Source organism: Phaethon lepturus, unplaced genomic scaffold, assembly GCF_000687285.1.
Source record: "Phaethon lepturus isolate BGI_N335 unplaced genomic scaffold, ASM68728v1 scaffold30798, whole genome shotgun sequence".
Lineage (NCBI taxonomy): Eukaryota > Metazoa > Chordata > Aves > Phaethontiformes > Phaethontidae > Phaethon > Phaethon lepturus.
Window position 1 is genome coordinate 33,605 of NW_010558815.1, and position 20,852 is coordinate 54,456.

Sequence of the window (20,852 nt, forward strand, 5' to 3'; positions counted from 1 at the left end):
CTTTTCTTCCTTTGTCTTTGATTATCACCTCCTGTTTGAACCCTCTCTTCTCGTGTTCTTTCTCTGGGATTTTCTGTGATTTTAAGATTGCATTCCTCAGGGCATAGAAGGCTTGGTGTATAGGGAGTTGCTGACATATTTTGGTGAATTCTTTTCCTGGGCAATATTTAAATACACTCTTCTTTCCTAGCAGTCTACAGAATAGACAGAAAAGTTGGGCACAGCTGGTATTGCCTGTCAGAGGAGTATCTGTGATAATTCTGCCATGCTTGAGAGCTATGATATGTTAATGCTGTAACTCTCTGCTGTCCCCTTTGCTATTTGTGTGTTGCTGTCTGTCTGGAGAGGGGCCCAAACTGAGGAGTTACTGCCTGGAGTGCGGCATACCCTTTGTCAAAGGCCAGCCAAAAGGTTATGTGTGTTTTCAGTCAGGAGGCCAAAGATAGGTCAGCATACTCAAGAGCTTGTGCTTACTCCGCAGCAGCGGATGTTGGGAAAAGGAATTGCAACGTGCTATTCTTTAACAGTTGATCCAGTGATAGGACAGCACCCTAAGTCTTGAAAAAGACCAAATTGCACCATCAGCTTTCTAAGACAGGCAACTGCCTTCTATGTGCTCCCATTCAACATCAACAAAAGTAGGAAAGTAGCACTTCTGTGAGTACAGTATTTAAATAAGAGTCTCACAGGCACCAGAAGAGAGTGAGTATGAAATGAGAGTGAGACAGAAATGGGTATTTTATTTTGAATGGATAAAATGATGATGTTCTGGGCGTTTCTTCGGAAGAATGATACAAAAAAGCATCTAGTAAGAAACTTCATGCTGACTGGTGTCGATGTGAGAAGAGGGGTTTTTTTGGTTTGTTTTGGTTGATGTTTAGATGATAGTTTAGTTGTTCAGATAAGCCAAAAAACCTGAAATTATAGCTAAGTTTTTTTAGGTTGCTGGTAAGTTATGTGTGTGCATGGGATATGAGGAGATGGTAGTCATTGATTGCAGGAATTGTACAGGTCTGCTCTATGTTCAAATATACAAAACTGTTATGTTCAAGTATATTCAGTGAACCTCAGAGCTGAAGCTGGTTGGAGGTTGTCAGTGCATACTGTTATGTGTATTGACTAGAGCAGAAGAGGAAATGCGTATTTTACTTTCTCACAGTTAAACCCACAAATATTGGTACATACACATAACCTCTAAGTTTACCAGATGCATAGTGACTTACCAACCCACAATGACATGTCATCCCTAAAGACTGCTGTTTCCCAGAGAATCATCTCCTTAACATACCTCTGTTTTGGTTTGAACAGAAGTCAAAAGATGCATGATCCACATATATGCCCTGAAGGGAGTCAGTGCATCCAAGCCAGCAGATGCATCTTGCAACTTCCAGAGGTGAGAAGCTGAGAGAGTTGGAAAACTCTGTCACTTTAATTTCCTTATGTCATTTGATGCTGCACATTAAGAAACTCCTACCCCCAGTCTGGGAGGTTGATTATGCTGCCAGTGGGACACAGTTTCTCAGTGCAGCAACTCAGTCCCTAACTAGGAGGCACATACTAGAATTTTTTCCTAAGTAAGTGGTCTGTAAGCCAGAGCGGGAACTTCATTCTGCCAGTGAATAGTGGCAGACCTTTTATGTAGACAGCAGCGGTGGTTGTAAAGGGTCTTTTACTCAGGTGCATTGGATATGCACAGCTTTTTTTCCTTAGTATTGAAGACTGAATTCCTTGTCTACATTTTACCCTAGAAGGGATTGTGCTGTAGAGAAGATAAATATTAGAAGCTTTATGGAGGCCAAGGAGAATGACAGAAGGCAGTGGGGCTCAGATCACTATAGGGAAGTGTTTTGAAACTTTGAATAGATGAGGCTTAAAAAGAAGCCAAAACTGTGTCTGCCTAGGTAGTTTAGATTAGTCTTTTGTTGCCTCTTAGAAAGAAGAGGCTGTTACTGCAGCCTGGGGGAAGGACTGTTTCTTGTTTTTGCAAGGACATTAAGTCAATCTCTTAGATAATCTGTGTTCAAATGATCTATCATTCAGCAAAAGAATTTCCTATTAAGAGAGAATAGAACATGCCAAAAGGTAAAAAAATCTGTGGCTACAAAGTGAAAATCATGAATGATGATGTCATGATTAGTGAGCATCCTAATACTTGCATCAAACTTGTATCATGGCAGTTTTGTGATTCTGAAAGGAATATTCTGGGGTGCTGGGCTAAGTACAGCTGAGCCATAAGTAAGGGTTGTGGCATAAAATGAGCTCTTCATACTGCAGCTGCTGCCAAGACATTCAGAGTATGTGTGCATGGTACAAAGCAGTGCTCTTTAATTCCTTGACCAAGCTCTCATGAGGGAGCTGGAGGCAGCTTGGATGAGTCTCACCAGCTTTGCAGAGAAGCGGGACATGTTGATCCAGGTGAACTGCTGTACCTCTGACATCCAGGACCTATGCTGCTTTCTCTAATCTGTGCTGTTCTGGTGTACCCATTCCCTTGGAGCTATTTTAAATATCCACATAACATAGCCCTACCTTGAATCAAGTACATGCAAAGCAGTCACCAGATTTGTTTAGGTAAAGTCAGCTTGCCATTTTGATGAATGGTTTTAATCATTGGTGACTTTATCACGGTTAAAGAAAATGCTCAAGAAGATTCTACTGCTGAGTAATTCCTGACCCATGAATTACTTTGCATCTCACGTTTCAGATCAATATAGTAAAACAATACCAAAAGGAGATTGTAACATGGATTTAATAGGAGTTATTTAACAGGCACTTCTGCAGATTAGCTTGAGTCACCACTGGCAGACCTAAGATCTAAGTGTGTGTAATTGTAGTTCCAGTAGCAAAGAATCCTTCAGTATAAACAATGTGGGTCATTAAAGCTCCCTAGCATTTAATTATCACCAATTAGCAACTAAGTGAGGTAACATCTTACGCAACAGTCTCTTAATATATTATGTGGAGTGAAGGATAGCTCTCACTGTGGTGTTAAGACCAGATGGGCTGGAAGGCACAGGGAGGGGGTCATCTTGGTTAAGACTCAGCGAAGTATTCGACTGTAGTCGAATTAGTAAAATCAGGTATCGGTATTACAGCATTGCTGAAGTAGTATGTTTGACGTTCAACCCTGATCAGCACTGTTATCTGTACACAGGGCACTGAGGGATCCTTTGGCATTGATAATGAGGAGTATGAAGCTATGCCTGTGGAGGTGAAGCTGTTACCCCGGAAACTCCGGTTCTTCTGTGATCCCAGAATGAGAGACCAGATGCTCCATGCAACAGTATAATAAGAATTCATGTCAAAGGGGCCAGTGTTTACCAGGGTTACTAGGGTCTCTTCAAGGCATGTGAGACCTCACTAACTTCATTAACCTCACCAGACTAATAAGCCACTTGGCTATTTTTAGGCACAAGGCACTTCCATTGGAAGTGGCCAATTGGGCTAGTCTCAAAGGGATTAAAAATGCAGATGAAATTCTGAGAAAGCATGTTAATTTGATGGCATCTTTTTTTCTCCAAAGAAGTCATCAGTGTTCCATTTACAGCACTGCAGGCTGAGTGCTGTGTGCCAGATGCTACTGCTTTAATGCAACTGTATATTAAAGTAAAATGAAAGCACACTTGTCTTGTGTTTTAAGAATTTAGGTCTACTTTATCTATGTATAAAACTCACAAAACCTGGGATCTTGGAAAAAATTTCTTTTGGGGGAGTAATGCTAAGGAAATCTATAAAATGTAGTGCCACATTATTAAAACAGGTGGTTGGTTATCTACTCTGTCACAAAATAAATTGGAGATCAGTGATACAAAGCTTCAGAGGAAGCTTAAAAATTCCCCATATGTATCTGGGTACGTTATTTATGGTTGTTTTTTTTCATCTTGTTAGATTCAAAAGCACAGAGTTCCAGTTAATAATATAGTAGAAATATATTCTTTTGATCAAGTTTAGGTATGTTACACAGAAGCACATTGGAAAATGTCATCATTGACCCAAAGCTGTATGAAGTACATGTGGAAACACTCTAACAAGCCAAATTAGTCTTTTTTTGTAAGTATTCCTTTTTATTCCTGTAGTAGTATAGCACAAATAAGGGCATCCAAATAACTTTTATTATTCATTGTGTCTGGTTGCTCTTCTCTAATGTAAACAGTGCTCACTACTCCTTATGCAACCTACATCCCTACATCCCTTTGAGCCTCAGTACCATAATTAGTTTTGCTGCTTTTCTAAGCTTTTGTTTATAGCTTCGCTTTAATTGCTGAAAGGAAATATTACTGACTTAGGCAGGGTTATCTGTTGCCTTTCTTATTATAATTTACAAGTTCAGATGATTCTGCCTTGCTTACTGAAAAAAAAAATTGATGCTTGTTTTTCTAATGTGACTGTTGTTTGTACATAGTCCCTGTGTTACACTGTGATCTAGTCTTAAGTTCATCTGTTGATTCTTTGCTGTACTTGAAATAAGGACATTAGTGAATTGACTTCCAGCAGCTTTGTTAAAGACTGCATCCTGGCTGCATGCTGCTGCAACAGTATCCTCTGCTGAAGCTTTGCTAAAGTAAAAATGCTTTGAAAGGGGAAGTAGGGTTGGTTTTCTGCATGATGCTGGAAGCAAACTGAATGTTGTCCTTCCCTTGACTGTAGTGTGGAGAAACTAATTACTTAAGCTATTGGGGCAAACTGCTCATCCCTTTCTTGGCTAAGATCTAGGTGAGTAGAAGCCTGCTAGCTTTTTTTAATAGTTACGCTGGTGATAGGGCCTGTGTTGTGCTGTCTTTCTTTTGATCTGCAACAATTAAGAGTGCCCAGTGTACCCCTGGGTCGCTGTCCAAGAAACATGCTGGCTGTGCTCTGCTCTTTTTGCTTGCCACAGAGATACCTGGAACATTGCTCTGCAGCCACTGGCCCATTCAGAGTCAGGGGCAGTTCTCACCAGCTGAGTTTTTCTCAAGCTGATGCTTCTGTAATAAAATCAGCAGTTTTTTTCTCAAGTGGCAGGAAGGACAAGGCAGCAGCCATTTCAAAAAGGTAAGCTTTAATTGTATTTAAAAATACCCATCTTTTAGTAAGCAGTTTCTCTACACAGCCACAGGCCTATGGGAGCAACCACACATCTGCAAGATGTGAACAACATCAGAGCTGTTAGAACTACAACCAGCCTGCAGCAAGGGGTGAGATGATAAGACCTAGCTTCTGGTTCATCCGTACCATTTTATAGGGAAAACGACTCATCCTCTTCCATAGTATCAGATGCAGGGCTCCCATTGCAATGTGATTCCTTGTTTGAGGGTAACCAAGAGCTCCTTTCAGAATTGGGATTGCTAGTGCCATTCTGATGTTCAAGTACCAAGGATCATCTGAGACACAGGCTGATATTTGTATATTCATAAGTTGAGTGGCTTGTATAAACACCACTTGAGTTACTTTTCCCCTTCCTCTACAGTTCAGAGGTCTTCCAGTATGAGGTGGTTCTAAACCTCTGACTTGCAACATTCAGAGGGGAAGTGTGAAGAAAACATGTTCAGCCCCTACTTATGTTATGTAATGTTATCTACAGTGTTGAGGAGAGGACTCAGTTCTCATGTTTCTGTCTGACAGCAAGACAACTTTCTTTGTATAAACTCCAAGATGGGAAGGAGGAGTAGAATCCTAGGTCCCACACATATCCTAGCTTCAACTTATAGTCCATTCTAGAAGGGCTTAAAATACTGTTAACAAATAAAAAGGAAGGCCAACAACCTAATGGACCAGCCCAAGGCACCTGTTTATTCTAACCACAATTAAACATTCCCATTCGAACGGCATGTTGCATTAACCAGGCAAAATCCTGGTTCACAGGCATTTAGCACCCTCTGTTTTAGACAGATGTATCATTCTGTTAAGTCAGTGTGTTCCAGTCATTTGCAGAAGACATTTGTATTTTCTTCTTCCATAATCACTAGATGACTAGCTTTAGGAGGGGAGGGCAGAAAGGAGGCAGCAAATAACTTAGAAGTAATAGCTGTTGACGAGAGAATTTGCGTTAGTATGCATGCTTTGTATCTAGACTTTTGCAGTAGGGTGGAGTGCTTTTGCCCTGCTATTCCAGAAACCACTGCCTTTCCCCTCCCAGCAAAACGTGCCTGTCCCTTGCATAGTCTGTCACTAAGGGGGCCACAGCTACTCCTAGCTTTTTGCCCATTAACTTTGGCAGTTCTTAAAAAGGAAGAAGTATCACAGTAGCACAGCTGCACAGTAAGCTACTTTCTCTTCAAAGGGTGATGGAATTTTCTTTGGCCCATAAAGATGCTATATAGGTGAGCTCATCTCCTGTGACAGCCATGAACATTAGCTCTAACATACATTGAACTCCCTACTTCATATATGCTAGAAAAGAAGATACTGGCATGTCTCGAAGACAAATCTGAACTCCAATTCAGTAAAATGCCTTTCTCCTAGTATCCATTATAGTTCTTAGTTGTACTTGGCTCTATGCAGCTTGGCCTAATCTTGCAGTGAGAAGACTTTTTAATGATTTAAGTGTCTGGCATGGTATCACATTTCCAGTGCAACTTTTGTTAAGATGCAGCTATGAAGCTCTTGCTCTCCTGTTAAACTCAAGCAAGTACCAACTGAGAACCTACAATGGCTGTACTATGACTTGGGTGTTGAAAGGAACATACCAGACTGCATCTACCAGGGCACAGGATATACATGACTACTGTAACCACCATTCAACCTGGGCTCTGGTCACAAGCAACTGACCAGAGACATCACAGCAAAGAAATTCAAGGCACCACTGTAAAGGCAAAGTACTTAAAATGGAGAAGAGGATTTTGCAGTAATCAGCAATATCCTACTTTATGCCACGCTTTCCTCCCTCCTTTAATTCAAAATACATCAAGTAACTGTCTCCGTTCCAGCTGCTAGTATTCAAAAAAGCAACTATTAAGTGCCAAGGAGGGGACTTTAAACGTCTGCACTTAACTGTTTTACCTTGAATTATCCCGGAAAGATAAGATTCAGTAAAGTTGGTTCCAAACAAAAACCGCCTGCTTGAACAAGCCTTCATGGCCCAAGCTGCAGCCATTTGTTTTTACTATGTAGCCATTTATCAAGGATTTTTCACATGTAACAACAATAAAAGTAGTGTCTGTTAGAAAAGGAGACTGCAGGTAGAAGGTTCTTTTGCAGTGAATCAAAGAAAGAAGGTTAGGACAGAGAAGTCTTTTTGTTCTGTTTTCTGTCTGGCAAATTCCTGAATTTTTACAGCAGTCACCTACCAAGAGAGGCTGTAGAGAAGCAAAATTACAAGGAAGAGCAAAATAGGCTGTGGCCATCCAGCTGGGAAGTAGCACAGTAGAAAAGATGCTACTTTTACAATAATCTGCATGCTTTGATGCTTATGCAGCACACTGAAGACCTAGTTTCTGGAAACAGAGGTGTAATAAATGACAAATAGTAATTTCAGGAGGTTCTGCTTGGTGGGCTCTAGCAGTGCTGTCTAGCAGACCTGATCTTCTGACAGCTTGTGAACACAGAGCTGTAATGCAGGGTGTTAGAAAGCCTCTGACTACAGAGGCTGCAAAATTTCCATGACAAATTAAAGGTCTGTTCCTATTTAGTTCAGCAAAAGAGCTACTGACATCAAAGATAATGGAAAGTCATTAACAGCTGAGCACAGCTCAACTATGTAGCAAACCTTTAAGAAAGTGAGAGGAAGAATTGCTAGAGACTAGTTTCAGTTCCTTTTTTTGTATCTGAAGGAAGTTAAGTAATTGACAGCAATACAGTGACAGCTATGCTTCCTCAGGGATCTTTACTGCAGACAGCATGTTAAAAGTACAGTGGAAGTTGGAAAAAAACATGGAGATTGTGGGTCATTTCTGTACTAGAGGTGTCAATTTAAAAACTAAGCCTCTTCATAAGGAAAAGAGACTGGTCTTTCCATTACATGATATTCAGCCCCATTTTTTCCTCTGTCTCTCTTTTTTACCTCAACCTTCTAAGGTTGATTAAGTTGTGAGCAACTGGCAATATAAGTAGCAGCCTGTTTTCTCCTGTACAAAAACATAAAAAGCAGGCAAGGGAGCAACTGCTCTGAGACAGGCAGATCACAGGAACATAATATGCTGAAGCTCATACCAATGAACTATGCAATAAGCCTCGTGAGGCCCCTCATCCCACACCTCACTAAAACCTCTGAATCCACAGCAAGAAAAACCACCCCTTTGCTGCAGATAGCTTTCCAGGAAAAACAGGACATGCCAGCTTCCTTCCTTCCAGAGGGAGACAATCCACAGAGGGTCTACTGGGAGAACACTTGCTTCACAGGTTTTAAGAAGAATTAGCAGGTGAGACTTTGGTGGTTCAGGCTCTGTCTCATCCTATAAAATGGTAGGATACATCAGCTACAATTTGCATTTCTACAGACTGCTAAAAGGCTCCAAGGGTGCTGAAGTCTATTATGCTAGAAGCAGCCGCTATTTAGCTATAGCCACAGTTCAGGAAGAACAGTTAGCTTAAAGCTGGTGCTGCTGGCTGAAGGAATTTGGGCAAAGCAGTACGTCACACCCAGAACCCACAGTACCATTCGTGGATTTAACATAGTGAAAGGATTACCCTTACAGGGATAGCCTTCCTGGAGGGAACCACTGGCGCTGCATGAACTGAATCCTATCCTTTCCACAGCACAAGAATAAGAAACACACTTCATCTGGTTCTACAGCTTCTTTGCTCAGGACAAAAAAAGGCTTGCTGTTTGTTAGACATTGCTTCTAGCAGCTCTGCCAGTTAAGAGCACCAAACTCCAAGGGAACCTTCTGCAAACTGCAAAGCTGTCCCTGCTGAGCTGTCCCGGCTGAACAGTTACATGCTGCTCTCTGTCTCACATAAAGCCAAGGACAGTGGCAGGCAGTGCTGAAGGCTGCTCAACAAAAGGAGAATCAGCAGACAATCAGCTTTGTTAAAGCAAAGGAGTGACAAGTACCATCTGCTACAAAGAAAGGGCTAGTGACATGAGTTAGAGCATACTTATTCAACCCAATCCTGCCCAGCACCATCTTGAGCTGAGGCTGGAGAACATAGCGACTGCAAGGTGGCTCAGTGACATTGGTCCCTGTTAAATGGGAGACCATCTTGCTGGTTTGAAGATTTTGAACGAAAGCAGCGGGTCTGATGCAACTGAAAACCAGAGGAAGGAGGGATTAAGTAGAGATAGTGCTCTTTTCCAGCTATGAGATAGATAGGTAGGTATAGTCCTTGCCAGTTCATACCACCTCAAATGCTGGAAGCGAAACCGTGCCACTCCAGTAAGTAGTCATATAAGAATCTGTAGCATCCCTTTATCCCAAACTTGCTTCTGCCATTGGATGAGGAAGGGTGGCTTTATTCCAACTCAGCTGCAAGAAGTTGGGTGAGGGGTGTTTAAGAGAGTCCTGTTTTTTATCATTGGTTTAACTGTCCCCACCAGTAAACATGGTAGGACAGGAGATGTTTTATGAGACTGGGCCACTAACAGCCTGTGCTGAAGCTCTCTTCAGTCCCCAAGTCGAATAGGGGATGATAGGAGGGTTTTCCAGTCAAGTCTTGAGAGCTCAGCTACAGCATTTCACATTGGTCCCCATCAGACAAAGTGCTTTCTTGAAGTCTTCATCCCTCAGGTATCCAGGCTAGGCCAAAACCTAGCTATCACTGGCAACAGTGAGGATTGGTGCAAGGGTGCCACTGGTCCTGTCTAAACAAAACAAAACACAAATGAAAGAGAAAGGGAGACAAAAACAAACAAAAAAACCCCAGAGGAGGTACACATTGGGAAGCTGAGGGAGAGAAAATAAAATCACATTTTGTTTTAAAATTATAAATACTCTCCATATAAAGTTATTAAATAAAATGAGATCTGTCCAGTGGCTGTGGCAAGTTCCAGTGATCCTCCTAAGCAATGTCTGGTAGTCTTTAAAAGGTGATCTTTCTCCCCATCTCTCTTGCCCTTGGTTTAAGTGCAGCAGGGGTTGTCAATGACTAGCATAACATCAATGCCATACACTTCCAGCAGGTCCATAAGGAAACTTCGATCCCCTTGGGGATCCAGGCCCATGCCTCGTGCGTGGTCAGCTGTCAGTGTCTTGTCCTGGCTGGCCGACACCTCCATCAGCGTCTGAAATATGCGGTTGTTCTGCTCCATGAAAAACCTATAGGATAAAGTCAGCTGAGTTGATGGCATTGGACCCCCCAAAAGATAGCATGTTAACCAAACAGGCAGCAGAGCCCCAGGACTGCATTTAACCCCCTTTAATCGTAGATCCCACCTTCTTAGGTGACGCTGGAGTAGTTTTCCATCCACCCTCTGGATGGCCCAGAATAAACAAAGCAGTAACTTTTAGTTTACAGCAGTGCTTCCGTCTGTCTGATTTATGATAGGCATTTCACTCTTCAGGAGCAAGGCACGTTATCAGCTAATGTGTACCCTGTGGTAACCGAGTGGGTACATTAGACCTATAGCTCCCATAATGCAAAGGAGGAAACAGTGTTGTCATCCATCTAGTAAGCCACTGGGTAAATGAATTCTCCATTACTGGCGCAGGACAGAGCAGTGAGAGCTACTTCTTACCTAGTGCTTTCCTAGGAACGTGCAAGGCTGTTCAGAAAGAACTCCAACTACATCTGTGCAGCTGAACGATCAGAGCTCTCCCCTGTCACAGTTTCAGCCCATTACTTCTCACCTGCTGCAGACTGTGAACAATAGCCACCGGCAGTGAAGGTGGTAGAGGTGTGGTTTTCATATAATTCAATACCTCATACTCTACACCCAGTTCTGGCTCCTCTGTTTGCCAAGTACAAGGCCAGCCACATCAGCGGGCCAATCCTTCACATGCAGCTCTTATCTGCACCCTGTACCTCCCCCAGGATGGTACAGTGCCTGATTCCCACAGATGCTGTCCTTTCCTGAGCCAACTGTTCTGGCATGCTTGGTTGCTTATGTTTTCAAAAATGGGAGGGGATTCTTGCATTTCTAATTGTGTTTTTAAAATGCCCTTCTCCCTCAGAGCACATAAGAGACCTGAGCGGAGACTAATATGGCTGCATTTGGCTTCTCAAATTGAAAGGAAGACCATCTGAAGAGGAAGAGCCAGTTTGGTTCTTGGAGCCCTAGAGGAAGAGAGCTGACTATGGAATTACGTTAACCATGATGTTTCATAGTGCAACATGAAATCAGTGAAAGAGGCTCCCTACACCTGTGACCAACTAAGTATTAGAGGTAGTCACTCACAAGATGAAAAGGTCCTCTTCACAGGAGCTACAGTCCTCACCCACTTCTTGAGAATACATTAACATCTGCCTGAGAGAAGGGAGATAGATTGAACGCATATACCTACAGTGAACCTCAAAGCATTATGAGAAGACAAAGATTACAACTGAAAAGTTCATATCTGTTTCTTGGAGACCAGACTAACATTGTCGTCCCAATACCTGAGGCAACAGGATAGTCTTTATACTAGAAATCAGGCTATGTTTTCAGTTCTGCTACTGATCAGTGTTGAACCAATGGTGAGTCACAACCTCTGCTTCTCCTCCTGCCTTCTGTCTGCTCCATCAGCTCCCTGGCAGAGTAATTGTATGTGTGCGGAGTGCCCAGGTGCTCTCATACCAGTCAGCTACAGTGGAACCAGAATCTCAAAGAGATGAGCTGAAGCAGTGGGAAACTTTGAAAATACTAAGACAAGAAGGAAAGCACAAAGGAGCAGTGTCCTCTTTAACGCACATCGCACTGCTCTCCTATCAGGACCAGACAGATGTCTATTATTACCTTTGGTCATTGAGTCGTCGGTACTTCTCCTTGTCTGCATTGTTAATTTTCAGGAGTGGTTGTAGATGCTCATGATGTGTCTTCACATTCTGGTTGTCCACATAGACATCATAGAGATCACGTTTCTCCTCAAAGATCTTTTCTGTTGTACCTGCCAAAATCAGAGATGATTTTTCAGAGCAGCCTGTTGCTTTCCCAGCAGACCAACTGTTCTCTCCTGCTTTCGTAGTTAGTCATTCCATACACATCCTATTTCTCATCGGTTTTACGCCACAGGCTGGTGTCTCAAGACACTTTGCAGCTTGAAGTTAAAAACATCACGCCTAATCCATCATACTTACAGGCCACGTACGATACTTCTGTCTCCAGCATTTCTATGTCTGCCACATTCACATAGAAGAATGGTTTGGACTCTGGGACAGTTCCTCCAAGACCAGGCAGAGAAACATTGGCAAGGCAGCAGCAGCAGTACACTGCGGACAAGAGCAGTAGATCCTGAGATGCTTTCAGTATTCCCTCAGGGGCATTCTGCACCCCGCTTACCCAGTGCTCCCGCACGCTTCTGTGACGACAATGGTTAGAGCTTTGAAACACCCTTAACACCAGAACTTAAGTGGGGATATCCTGTTTTGGACAGGAAATAATCAGTTGTCCCATAGGAATCCCATGTTCTAGATTACACAAATTCATTCATTGCTCCTATTTTCCTGTGTTGACAGGAACGGTATTTGACAGTGCCAGGTATGTCCTTACTCAAAGGGCCTGAAGAAAAGCGTTTTGTAGGAAATGGGTAAATGCAGGCTGAGCAGTGTATTCATAAGGAATGGTTGCAATGGATTTTGAAGATCTGCGTGATGTCTATCTCCTCAGTACCCACTGGCATTTCTGCAGCACTTCAGCCTACTAGACCAGAGTTCTGCGGTGTCCCTGGAAACATACCTCTGTAGCAGACAACTCCAACTGGGGGCGGTGAAAATATCAATATGCGCTTGCGCAGCAGGGCAAACTTCCAGAGGACAAGGATTTGCTCACCGAAGAATTTGATGAACTGAGACATACAGCCAGCAGGGTGTGTGATCTGCAGGTGGAGAGAAAGGGAAGAAAACAGCTCAGAGGTGAAACAGGGACACATGCACAGATGCTAAGTCTAAATGTGGGAGCAAGACCAGCACACAGCAATGACAGAGAACTGCAGCTTGTAGCAGCCCAAGTAACAAAATCTTATCTAAAGCAGCCTACAGAGCACTGGAGTCACTGCTTATATAAAGAAAGAAGTATGAGACACCAGCAAGGAGCAGCAGCACACTGCACATTCCTGCAAGCCTCAGAGCACCTGCCTCACCTTCATCTCCGGGTACATGTATCTGTGGATGGATGGCAGCCAGTGGACAGGTTGCTGAGAGGTGGGGGTGCCCCTGCTGTCAGGGAGAACTCCTTTCTTGTCATCATAGAACGCCTCTAGATGGGAGTAGTGCCCTGGCATCTCCAGCTGGTGTCTGGAAAAGAAAGGGAAAAAGGGGAGATCTGTAGTGTCCCCAGATTCTACTTATTTAATGACTTGTCCCCAGCCAGCATCTGCTTTCCTAGCTAGCAAAGGAGCCCTGGGTGTCTCAGCTGCACAGTCTTATCCAGGAGGGCAGCTAAAGCATCAGGAGTAACACCAACCTTCAGTGCAGTCAGAGAACACGGGCAGGACTGAAGCAGACAGCAAGCTCATATATGCATAGGACTGATCCTGTTTTAAAATATGCTCAGGTAGGAACAGCCTTTCCTTCTACCATCACCGTTTTTCCTGCCAGACCCACTCAACACAGCTGAAGTACACCCCTAGCCAGGATCACCATTATAGGTTTAGAAGCCTTTTGTGAGCCTTTAGTAAAACAGTTTTCAGAAGGAGAAAAGAGGAACTTCTTGTCCTCTCAGCTCTCCCCTTGACACTTACATCCCCACAAAATAAGTAAGGTTTGGATAGCATTTGACTAGCCTGTTAGCAATGAACAGACTGCTGCTAATCAGTTCCTTGTTTCCTTCCCACTGTGAACCTGAAACTCTTTCTGGAGAAGTTGTCATTCAAGAAAATCATAGCTCAGCATTGTAGCCAAATTCTCGCTCACACCTTAAAACCACTCTCCATCAATGCAATGGTACCTCTCCCAGGCAGGGAGTGGCCAGTCCCATTCCCAAGGGAACTTACCTGACCTGGTTCTCCAGGAAGTGCATGTACCTATACAGCAGGGTGTAGGAAGGGGAGAGAATCCCCACGGACTTCATGCGGGCACCACGCTCTAACTCACTCTCCACAGGCATGTTGGCAAAGCAGGCCAGGCCAAAACAGAGCCCTTTCCGGAAATAACTGGGGACAAACATTTAACAGAAAGGTTAATGTTAAAAAGAGGAAAAGAGAAGAAAGAAATGTAACTGACCACTAAAAATACTGATTTGAGAATGCAGTTCCTTCTTTAAGGAACCCCCTGAAATCCCACCCTGCTATCTGAAGGGCTGAGGGCAGGCCTCGGGTATCCTAGGCTTCTCAGGAACAAGGCAGGACATTTAAGGCAAGAGTTCCCACTGCCTCTATTACTGAAGCCCCTGCCAGCCACATCACAGGCTGACAAGGAATGCAAGTAAGGAAAGAACTTGGAAGGAAGACCAACAGAGGATGCAGGACCCAGACAGCGCAGTGCCCTTCTTCCAAGGAAGAAGAGTCTGCAGTGCATGAAGCTGTGTCTAGCTACCTAGTCATATTTTGGGTGCCAGCACGGGGAAGCATACTGTAGCTGAGTGCAAGGGTAAATTCACATACCTTTGAGAAAGTAACTGTTATTCCTGACCAAAAGGAATTGCAACACTGCAATTCGTTGCAAAGCATTGCTACGTTGCAACACTGGGTTAGTAAAAGGATGGGAAGGGAGAAAATTCCTAGCTTACGTCCTTCCACTGAAGGAAGGAGCTAGCAGAGAAGAAAGCAAGCAAGGACTGTTTATCACATTTAAAGGTTCCAAAAGCACTGGCAGATTTAGGAACCTTTTTCCAAGTCCAGTTCCTGCAAAATCCTTCCCATTTCAGTTCTGCCATTCTCTCCCTTCACCCTAGGCTTCTGCTGACAGTCCCAATAGGGGCAGTGCAGTATGATTTGCCCAATAAGCAATAAAATTTGCACACCACTGAGAAGCTGCCCTGCCCCATTCACCAGTTGACCTCCACAACCAAACCTATCATACAGCAGATCCCACACAGCCAGCTGGTACTTGATATGATGGTGAGAGTATCTGAAGAGCATCTTTGGCTCAGCTAGATACAGTTCAGCAGCACGTTTATGCAGGAACTTAATTACTTAACTGATAGATGGTATTTTTCTTGCATGTTCTGAATTAAAGGATGGTGGTGTAGTTGTATAGCTAAGAGAAAGAAGAAGTAATATAGCTCAGACATACTCACATGAAATCTGACTGGATTTTGTGGGACCCGCTTGCCATTGATTTAAATTCCACACCTTCCAAATCAATATCTTGGGGTAAACACCACTCTACCATGTTGCCTGCAGAGAAGCAAATTTATTTGGGTAAATGTGGACACAGTACTCATTTTTAAAGGGCAAACACCAGCAATAGCAAGTTGTTGCTTTTATATCGCTGGGATGCCAGTAACAGTGCATTAATGCAACCTCTGAGCTCCTAAATTGTCAGAGTTGGTAGCTGACGTACTATACTCCACACATCTCTTGCAAACGTTACTTGTTGCAGCACAACACCCAGATATTGCAGAACTTTTAGACCAGTTTCTGAAGCTAGTGCTATTTTGTGGGTTTATGAGTATTAGCGCTGTTCCACTCTGGCTGTCTACACAAGTATCCAATATAGAAAGAACCCAGAGTATAGACTTCTGTGATAGCTCATACTGCCATCAACATCCTCCTTTGGCTATGCTTGGCAGGGCTGGTCAAACAGGAACCCTTAAGTCAGCATCCCAACCATCACTACTTCTCCCTGGAATCTCTCATGCTTAGTTTAGAATAGGAGGAGTTACATGAAGCTTTATATGGAGGCTGAGGTGATCCGAGTACCGCAACATGTTTGTGCATGCTAGAATAACCAAATAAAAAAAGCACATAAATTACAAGCTAGATCAAGATTAGCAAACATCTATCACCTGCCAACCCAGCCAGAAAGCATGCAGTTGTTCAGTGGAAAAGGCCACCTGAGGAGCCTGATTCTGGAACAGATGGTATCAGAGAAGTCACAAAAAGTCCCTAAAGCTAATGAAGTCATGCCCTGTTGCTGGCATGTTTACCACGGACGAAACAGGAGGACTTGTCGGGCTTTCCCGTGCCAGCACTTCAGAGCCTAACCCGCTCGTCTGGACACTCCCACTGCACCAAGATGTGCTCCAGGTTTGCCCTCAGCCTGCCCCTAGCAACAGCCTTTGAAGTAATGCGACTTCGTTTTAACAGCAAAGCAAGCAAACGCGCTTCAGTATAATGCAACGGCAGATGCACGCTGACTGTGGTTTCTACTGGTACAGTCCTTCCACCGCCCTTTGGAGTACACATCCCAGCTGTGCTTACACGGGCAGTGTACATTTGGAAGGGCCTTATGCTCAGCTGAGACTTCTAGAGCTATTTAAATATGGGGCCTCATTTCTGAAGCCTGTCTGTTGTGTCATTACTCATACTGCACAAGTACATGCATGCACTCTCGCACAGGAATTGGGCTTAGCTACTGACATTTAAATAGGCTATTTTTCTTCTCACATAGATACTGTATTCAGCAGACCTCTCCCAAACCTGCCTGGCAAGGACTTAAAAAAAAACCCAACAGGGTCTCCCAAACAGGAGAAGTTTTGCATCCAACTAACCACTTCTAGTCCACAAGCAGACCTCTCCCGCAGAGCCGGGCTGGCTGGGGAGCAGTGGCAGCCTCGTGACCCCAAGCACAGCTCTGTGTGATCACACGCAAAACCACAGAGCTCTGCTGTAAAGCATCTTCGCCTCTGAGCCGTGTGAAAGGCTGGCAGAGAAAGCCGGTGACACCATGTCGGCCTGCGTGGTCCCCTGTAGGTTTTGCATATTATATATAGATGTTGACTTTTGTTGTTTGGGGTTTTTGTGTGTGTTTGGTTTTCTTTTTAAAGGCACAAGACCCGCCCTTGAAAGAGTGAGAAAGTCAGCTCTTCAGACTGTTGCCTTTTAACCACAAAATTGTGGTTAAGGCCAGATCCACTTTTAAGTCTTGTATCGCAGAGAATCACTTATTGGTCATTACCTATAGATTAACAGATCAATATGTAAGAGCACCATCGAGCAGAGGAAACTGTCTGACTTTGTTCAGTTTAGTCACAAAACGCTATGTCAGGTATAATACCCCCTATAGAGGTGTTGAAGCGGACACGGCCCAAACAATGGCGGTTCTGCTGCAGTAAGTAAGGAAAAGGCTCCTTGAAACAGACCCTTACCCGACGTGTAACCACAGAACCAACTGGCATATCGCGCAGCTATTTTTGTTCTGGGATCTGTCGCTGAGAGCTGACACAAGCAACCCCCACCTGCGCTCCTGGCCGTTCCTCACGCCACCTTGCCCTATGAACGTACGGGCGACGTGGCAGTCAGAGAACAAACACCGAGATTAAAAAAAAAAAATTAAGAAAGTTCGTCTGGCGAAACAGCAGAGCAAACAAAGGAGAGACTTCACCCAGACGTGATAGCGGCTGGCAGCCAAACGGAATGGCGGCTGCCAGCCTGCCCAAGGAGCCGGAGGAGGGAGCAATGTTGCAGAAACACAGGAAGCACTGCCCTTCCCCACACAGAAAGCAGCTCTCGTGCGCACGGCAAGCTTTCCAAGTGAAAGTCACCCCGCGTTAGAAAGCAGGTGAGAGGTTTTGCCAAAACTCAAATCTGCAGATCTGGAGATCTCTTGGGAGCTATCTTCCAGGCCAAGTCAGAACCAGCACTCTCCATTTTAAGGATGTTAACTCTCCAAGTTAAGGATGTTCTTCCTCTTTCTCTTGTATTTTCTCTCCCCTGGATTTTCATATCCTTACAGAAATGATGACGGCACTAGCATTTGGTAGTAACCACCTGGCCCTCCTCACCATTAGATGTTTACCAAGACCTTTAGGGTCCCCAGCCATACAATGCTACCATGTTGTGCCAGGACACGAGAAGCACAAAGTGTGACCTAGCCGTCACACTGGCTGTTTCCTGCATGGAAGAAATGTGGGACAGAAAAAGAGAATATTTGCGTGTTCACTGCTGCAAAATGGATTTCTTCCCTCTCTTCTCTCTTTGTCTCCCTCCATTATTCACATCACCCTTTAAGCCAACAGACTGTGGGACCTCCACAAGGTTGACTACCATCATCTCCACCACAGAAAAAGGGGTAGAAGGTTCAGCTGCCTTTCTACTATTCTGACAGAGTTGATGGGGCCATGAACTTTGCTTCATCTTTCTTTATCTCCCTCCCAAAGCAAAAATTTATTTTCTATTTTCTTTTGCTCACTTTACCCAAGACAAGTCTCGGAAAGCACATGTGCTCGAGCCTAATGCCAAGCAGGTCACACCTTCCAGATGTATCCTCATTGCTTCCCAAGACAGTCTTGGGTCTTCTGTTACTTACCTGCCCAAGGGAAGTCCCTCACTAGGCAATTCAGCAGCCTCGTTAAAGGCCCTTGTGACTGTGCTCTAAGGGGCAGTGTTTGCACGGACCCCATGCTTACGCTTTTTGAAGTGTCAGAGCATTCCCAACTCATGGCTCCCTGAAGGAGGGGACTGCCAAAGGGCAGGGAGCAGCGAGCAGATGGCATGGTTGGCTCCCAGGCTGCCACCATTCTGCACTTAATTTACAGTTCACTTTCTGCATTAATTCAAGAGCCATCTTTGTAATAGCAGTGAAAAGAGCTACTTCTCACGTGCCATAAGGTTCACCATGCTGGAGGTGGGGAGAACACCACTGATTTAGAAGCTGCCTCTGGATCCTATGTTTGGCCACTCACATGAGCATCAACAGAGTCCAGGAACACCGGAATTGTAACAGTGGCCTGGCAACCCCATAAACTACCTTTGTGAACCCATCACATGAAACTCCTAAATACACTGAGCCCTTCTAGATTTAGGAGGAAAACTGTTGCATTCTTTATTAGCATAGTCACCACCTCCTCCTTCTACAGCAAAACACCTCTCACCCAACTGCTCACCTGTATTTGAGTAGACATGACCTGGCATAACTACCCTCCCAGCCACCATCAGAAATGCTGCCTTCCAGATACCTGAGCAAGCTACCAAAGGAGGTCTACTGTGCTTTTCTTAAGCAGGATCAAGCAGGTCTCCAGCTCAGACACTGAGTGGATGATGTCCTTTAAGTCACACACAAGGACCCTTACAAACATTACAGAAGTCCTTCATGCCATCTGATGTGGTTGACCCAGGATTTCCCATTTCCTCTTTCTGACCGTAGCAAGTCCACACCACTGTGGCTTCAAGATCTTTTTTTATGAGTCCACATCCTCCATAGGGCACTTTGCCTTCCACCTGTGAAGCTGACATTTGCTGATGTGTTCCCCATGGTCCTATCATACTCCTTACATTCAGCATAAGCGCTGAGTAGCAGTGGGAGGCTGAATCTTCCTGGACTTGACAAACTATGCCAAGGCTGATGACACCCAGCATTAAGTGCACATCAGATGTGAGAAGAGCTGTTTCCCAACTTTCCCTGGACTTCATTCAAAGCAACAGCTGGTTCAGACAAACTCCTGAGAAAGCTCAGCTTTCTGCCAACCAAGAAAATCTCACCATTTTGTAGAAGGCATATGCTCTCAGATTGAAAGACAAATTGGAAGACAACCTGCTGTTGCTGCTGTCGCCGGGACTCTTCCATGTTTTGGATACTTAAGAGAAACACCTCCCCTTTCCACCTCCTCCTGGAAAGATGACATCCAACCTCATTTTGGATTTTGGTGAGCCAAGAGCCTGTGACCTCCAGACCACATACACCTCTCTCTGGTGCAGTATGAAATGGGTAACTTCTTGAAAGCCCTTTAGTGTTTCAGGACACAGCGGCCATGCTGTCTGGCTGTGTGTGTTTCTGACAGCGCACCGCACTTGGGGCTCTGTTCTCTTCACTACTTCCTTGAGATTTTCAGTTCAAGACGGGGATTCAGTCTTCACTATTGGGGCTCTCTTGTGAGTATGATGGCAGTTACCTCCCCCTTCTACTGAAGAACCTCACCGTGCTTTACAGAGCTCTTTCCTGTCTCTTGTATTTTTGCTATGCATTTGCTGAGAAAGCGTCTGTCTACAGAGGAAAGCAGAGCTCACTCCCAGATCTGGAGGCAAATGGGCTCCTGCATCTCCCAAGCTACTTCCTAAACTTTCTGATCATACCAAGACTTTCAGCTGTCCCCCTTTGCACTCCAAGTTGGTGCTGGGCAGCCGAAAGGCCCAACGATCTGTCTCGGGACATCAGACCCCTAAGCACAGTACCTGTGTTAACAGAGGCAAGGAGGGTGCTAACTTTCTATCTGTGTGATACCATCCCCTTTCGTGGATCCCGCTGGAACAGCACGACTCAGAAATCAAAGTTAAGATGTTTTCTGAGATTCTGATATGCAGACTTGAAATCTGAGTCAGTAAAAGAAGCGATACAACACCAAACTCCGACAGTGCCAAGGGAGATGGATATGGCAGTAAAAGGTGGAAAATCCATTCCCTTGCCTCTGCCCTCCTCGATCGCAGCACTGAGAGTCCCAGAGATCCCACCAGAGACCATCCTCCAAACACACAGGTCACCAAGAAATGCACAACTGAGCTGCTGCTGGGGATCGTGCCCTGCGTGCCTGCCAGATTTACACCTGCCATCCCCCCTGCCAAAACCCCCGTCCATCCCCGCCAGCTGCAGCAGGTCTCCGCCACACCACCCAGGCGGAAGGATGCTCTCCAAATGCTGCTGCTAACAGGTTGGTGCGCCCCCGGCAGCGCCGAGGCCCGAAGGCTGTGCGGGGCGCAGGGGGTGCCCCAGCGCCCTCCCCGGAACCCCCGTCCCGTGTCCCGCTGCGAAGTGGAGCTACGGCCCGT

The 20,852-nt window shown here is 44.7% G+C and overlaps 2 protein-coding genes across 2 annotated transcripts in view; one reads left to right on the forward strand and one right to left on the reverse strand.

The window, feature by feature from the left end:
• The window catches only part of AGK (acylglycerol kinase), a gene marked incomplete at its 5' end in the record, with an annotated part of 27,932 nt that extends 24,319 nt beyond the window's left edge, over nucleotides 1-3,613 (forward strand). Inside the window, 2 exons of the mRNA XM_010293180.1 lie at nucleotides 1,309-1,393; nucleotides 3,155-3,613. Of these exons, the coding sequence (XP_010291482.1) occupies nucleotides 1,309-1,393; nucleotides 3,155-3,289 (220 nt within the window). The remainder of the gene's footprint in view (nucleotides 1-1,308; nucleotides 1,394-3,154) is intronic.
• Nucleotides 3,614-9,976: 6,363 nt separating this feature from the next.
• KIAA1147 (KIAA1147 ortholog) lies at nucleotides 9,977-15,321 on the reverse strand. Its single transcript, XM_010293179.1, has 8 exons — nucleotides 15,227-15,321; nucleotides 13,983-14,141; nucleotides 13,131-13,284; nucleotides 12,728-12,866; nucleotides 12,130-12,261; nucleotides 11,789-11,939; nucleotides 11,252-11,320; nucleotides 9,977-10,172 (listed from the first exon to the last, which is right to left on the reverse strand). The coding sequence occupies exons 1-8, from the start codon at nucleotides 15,319-15,321 to the stop codon at nucleotides 9,977-9,979; spliced, it is 1,095 nt and encodes a 364-aa protein (XP_010291481.1).
• Nucleotides 15,322-20,852: the final 5,531 nt, after the last annotated feature.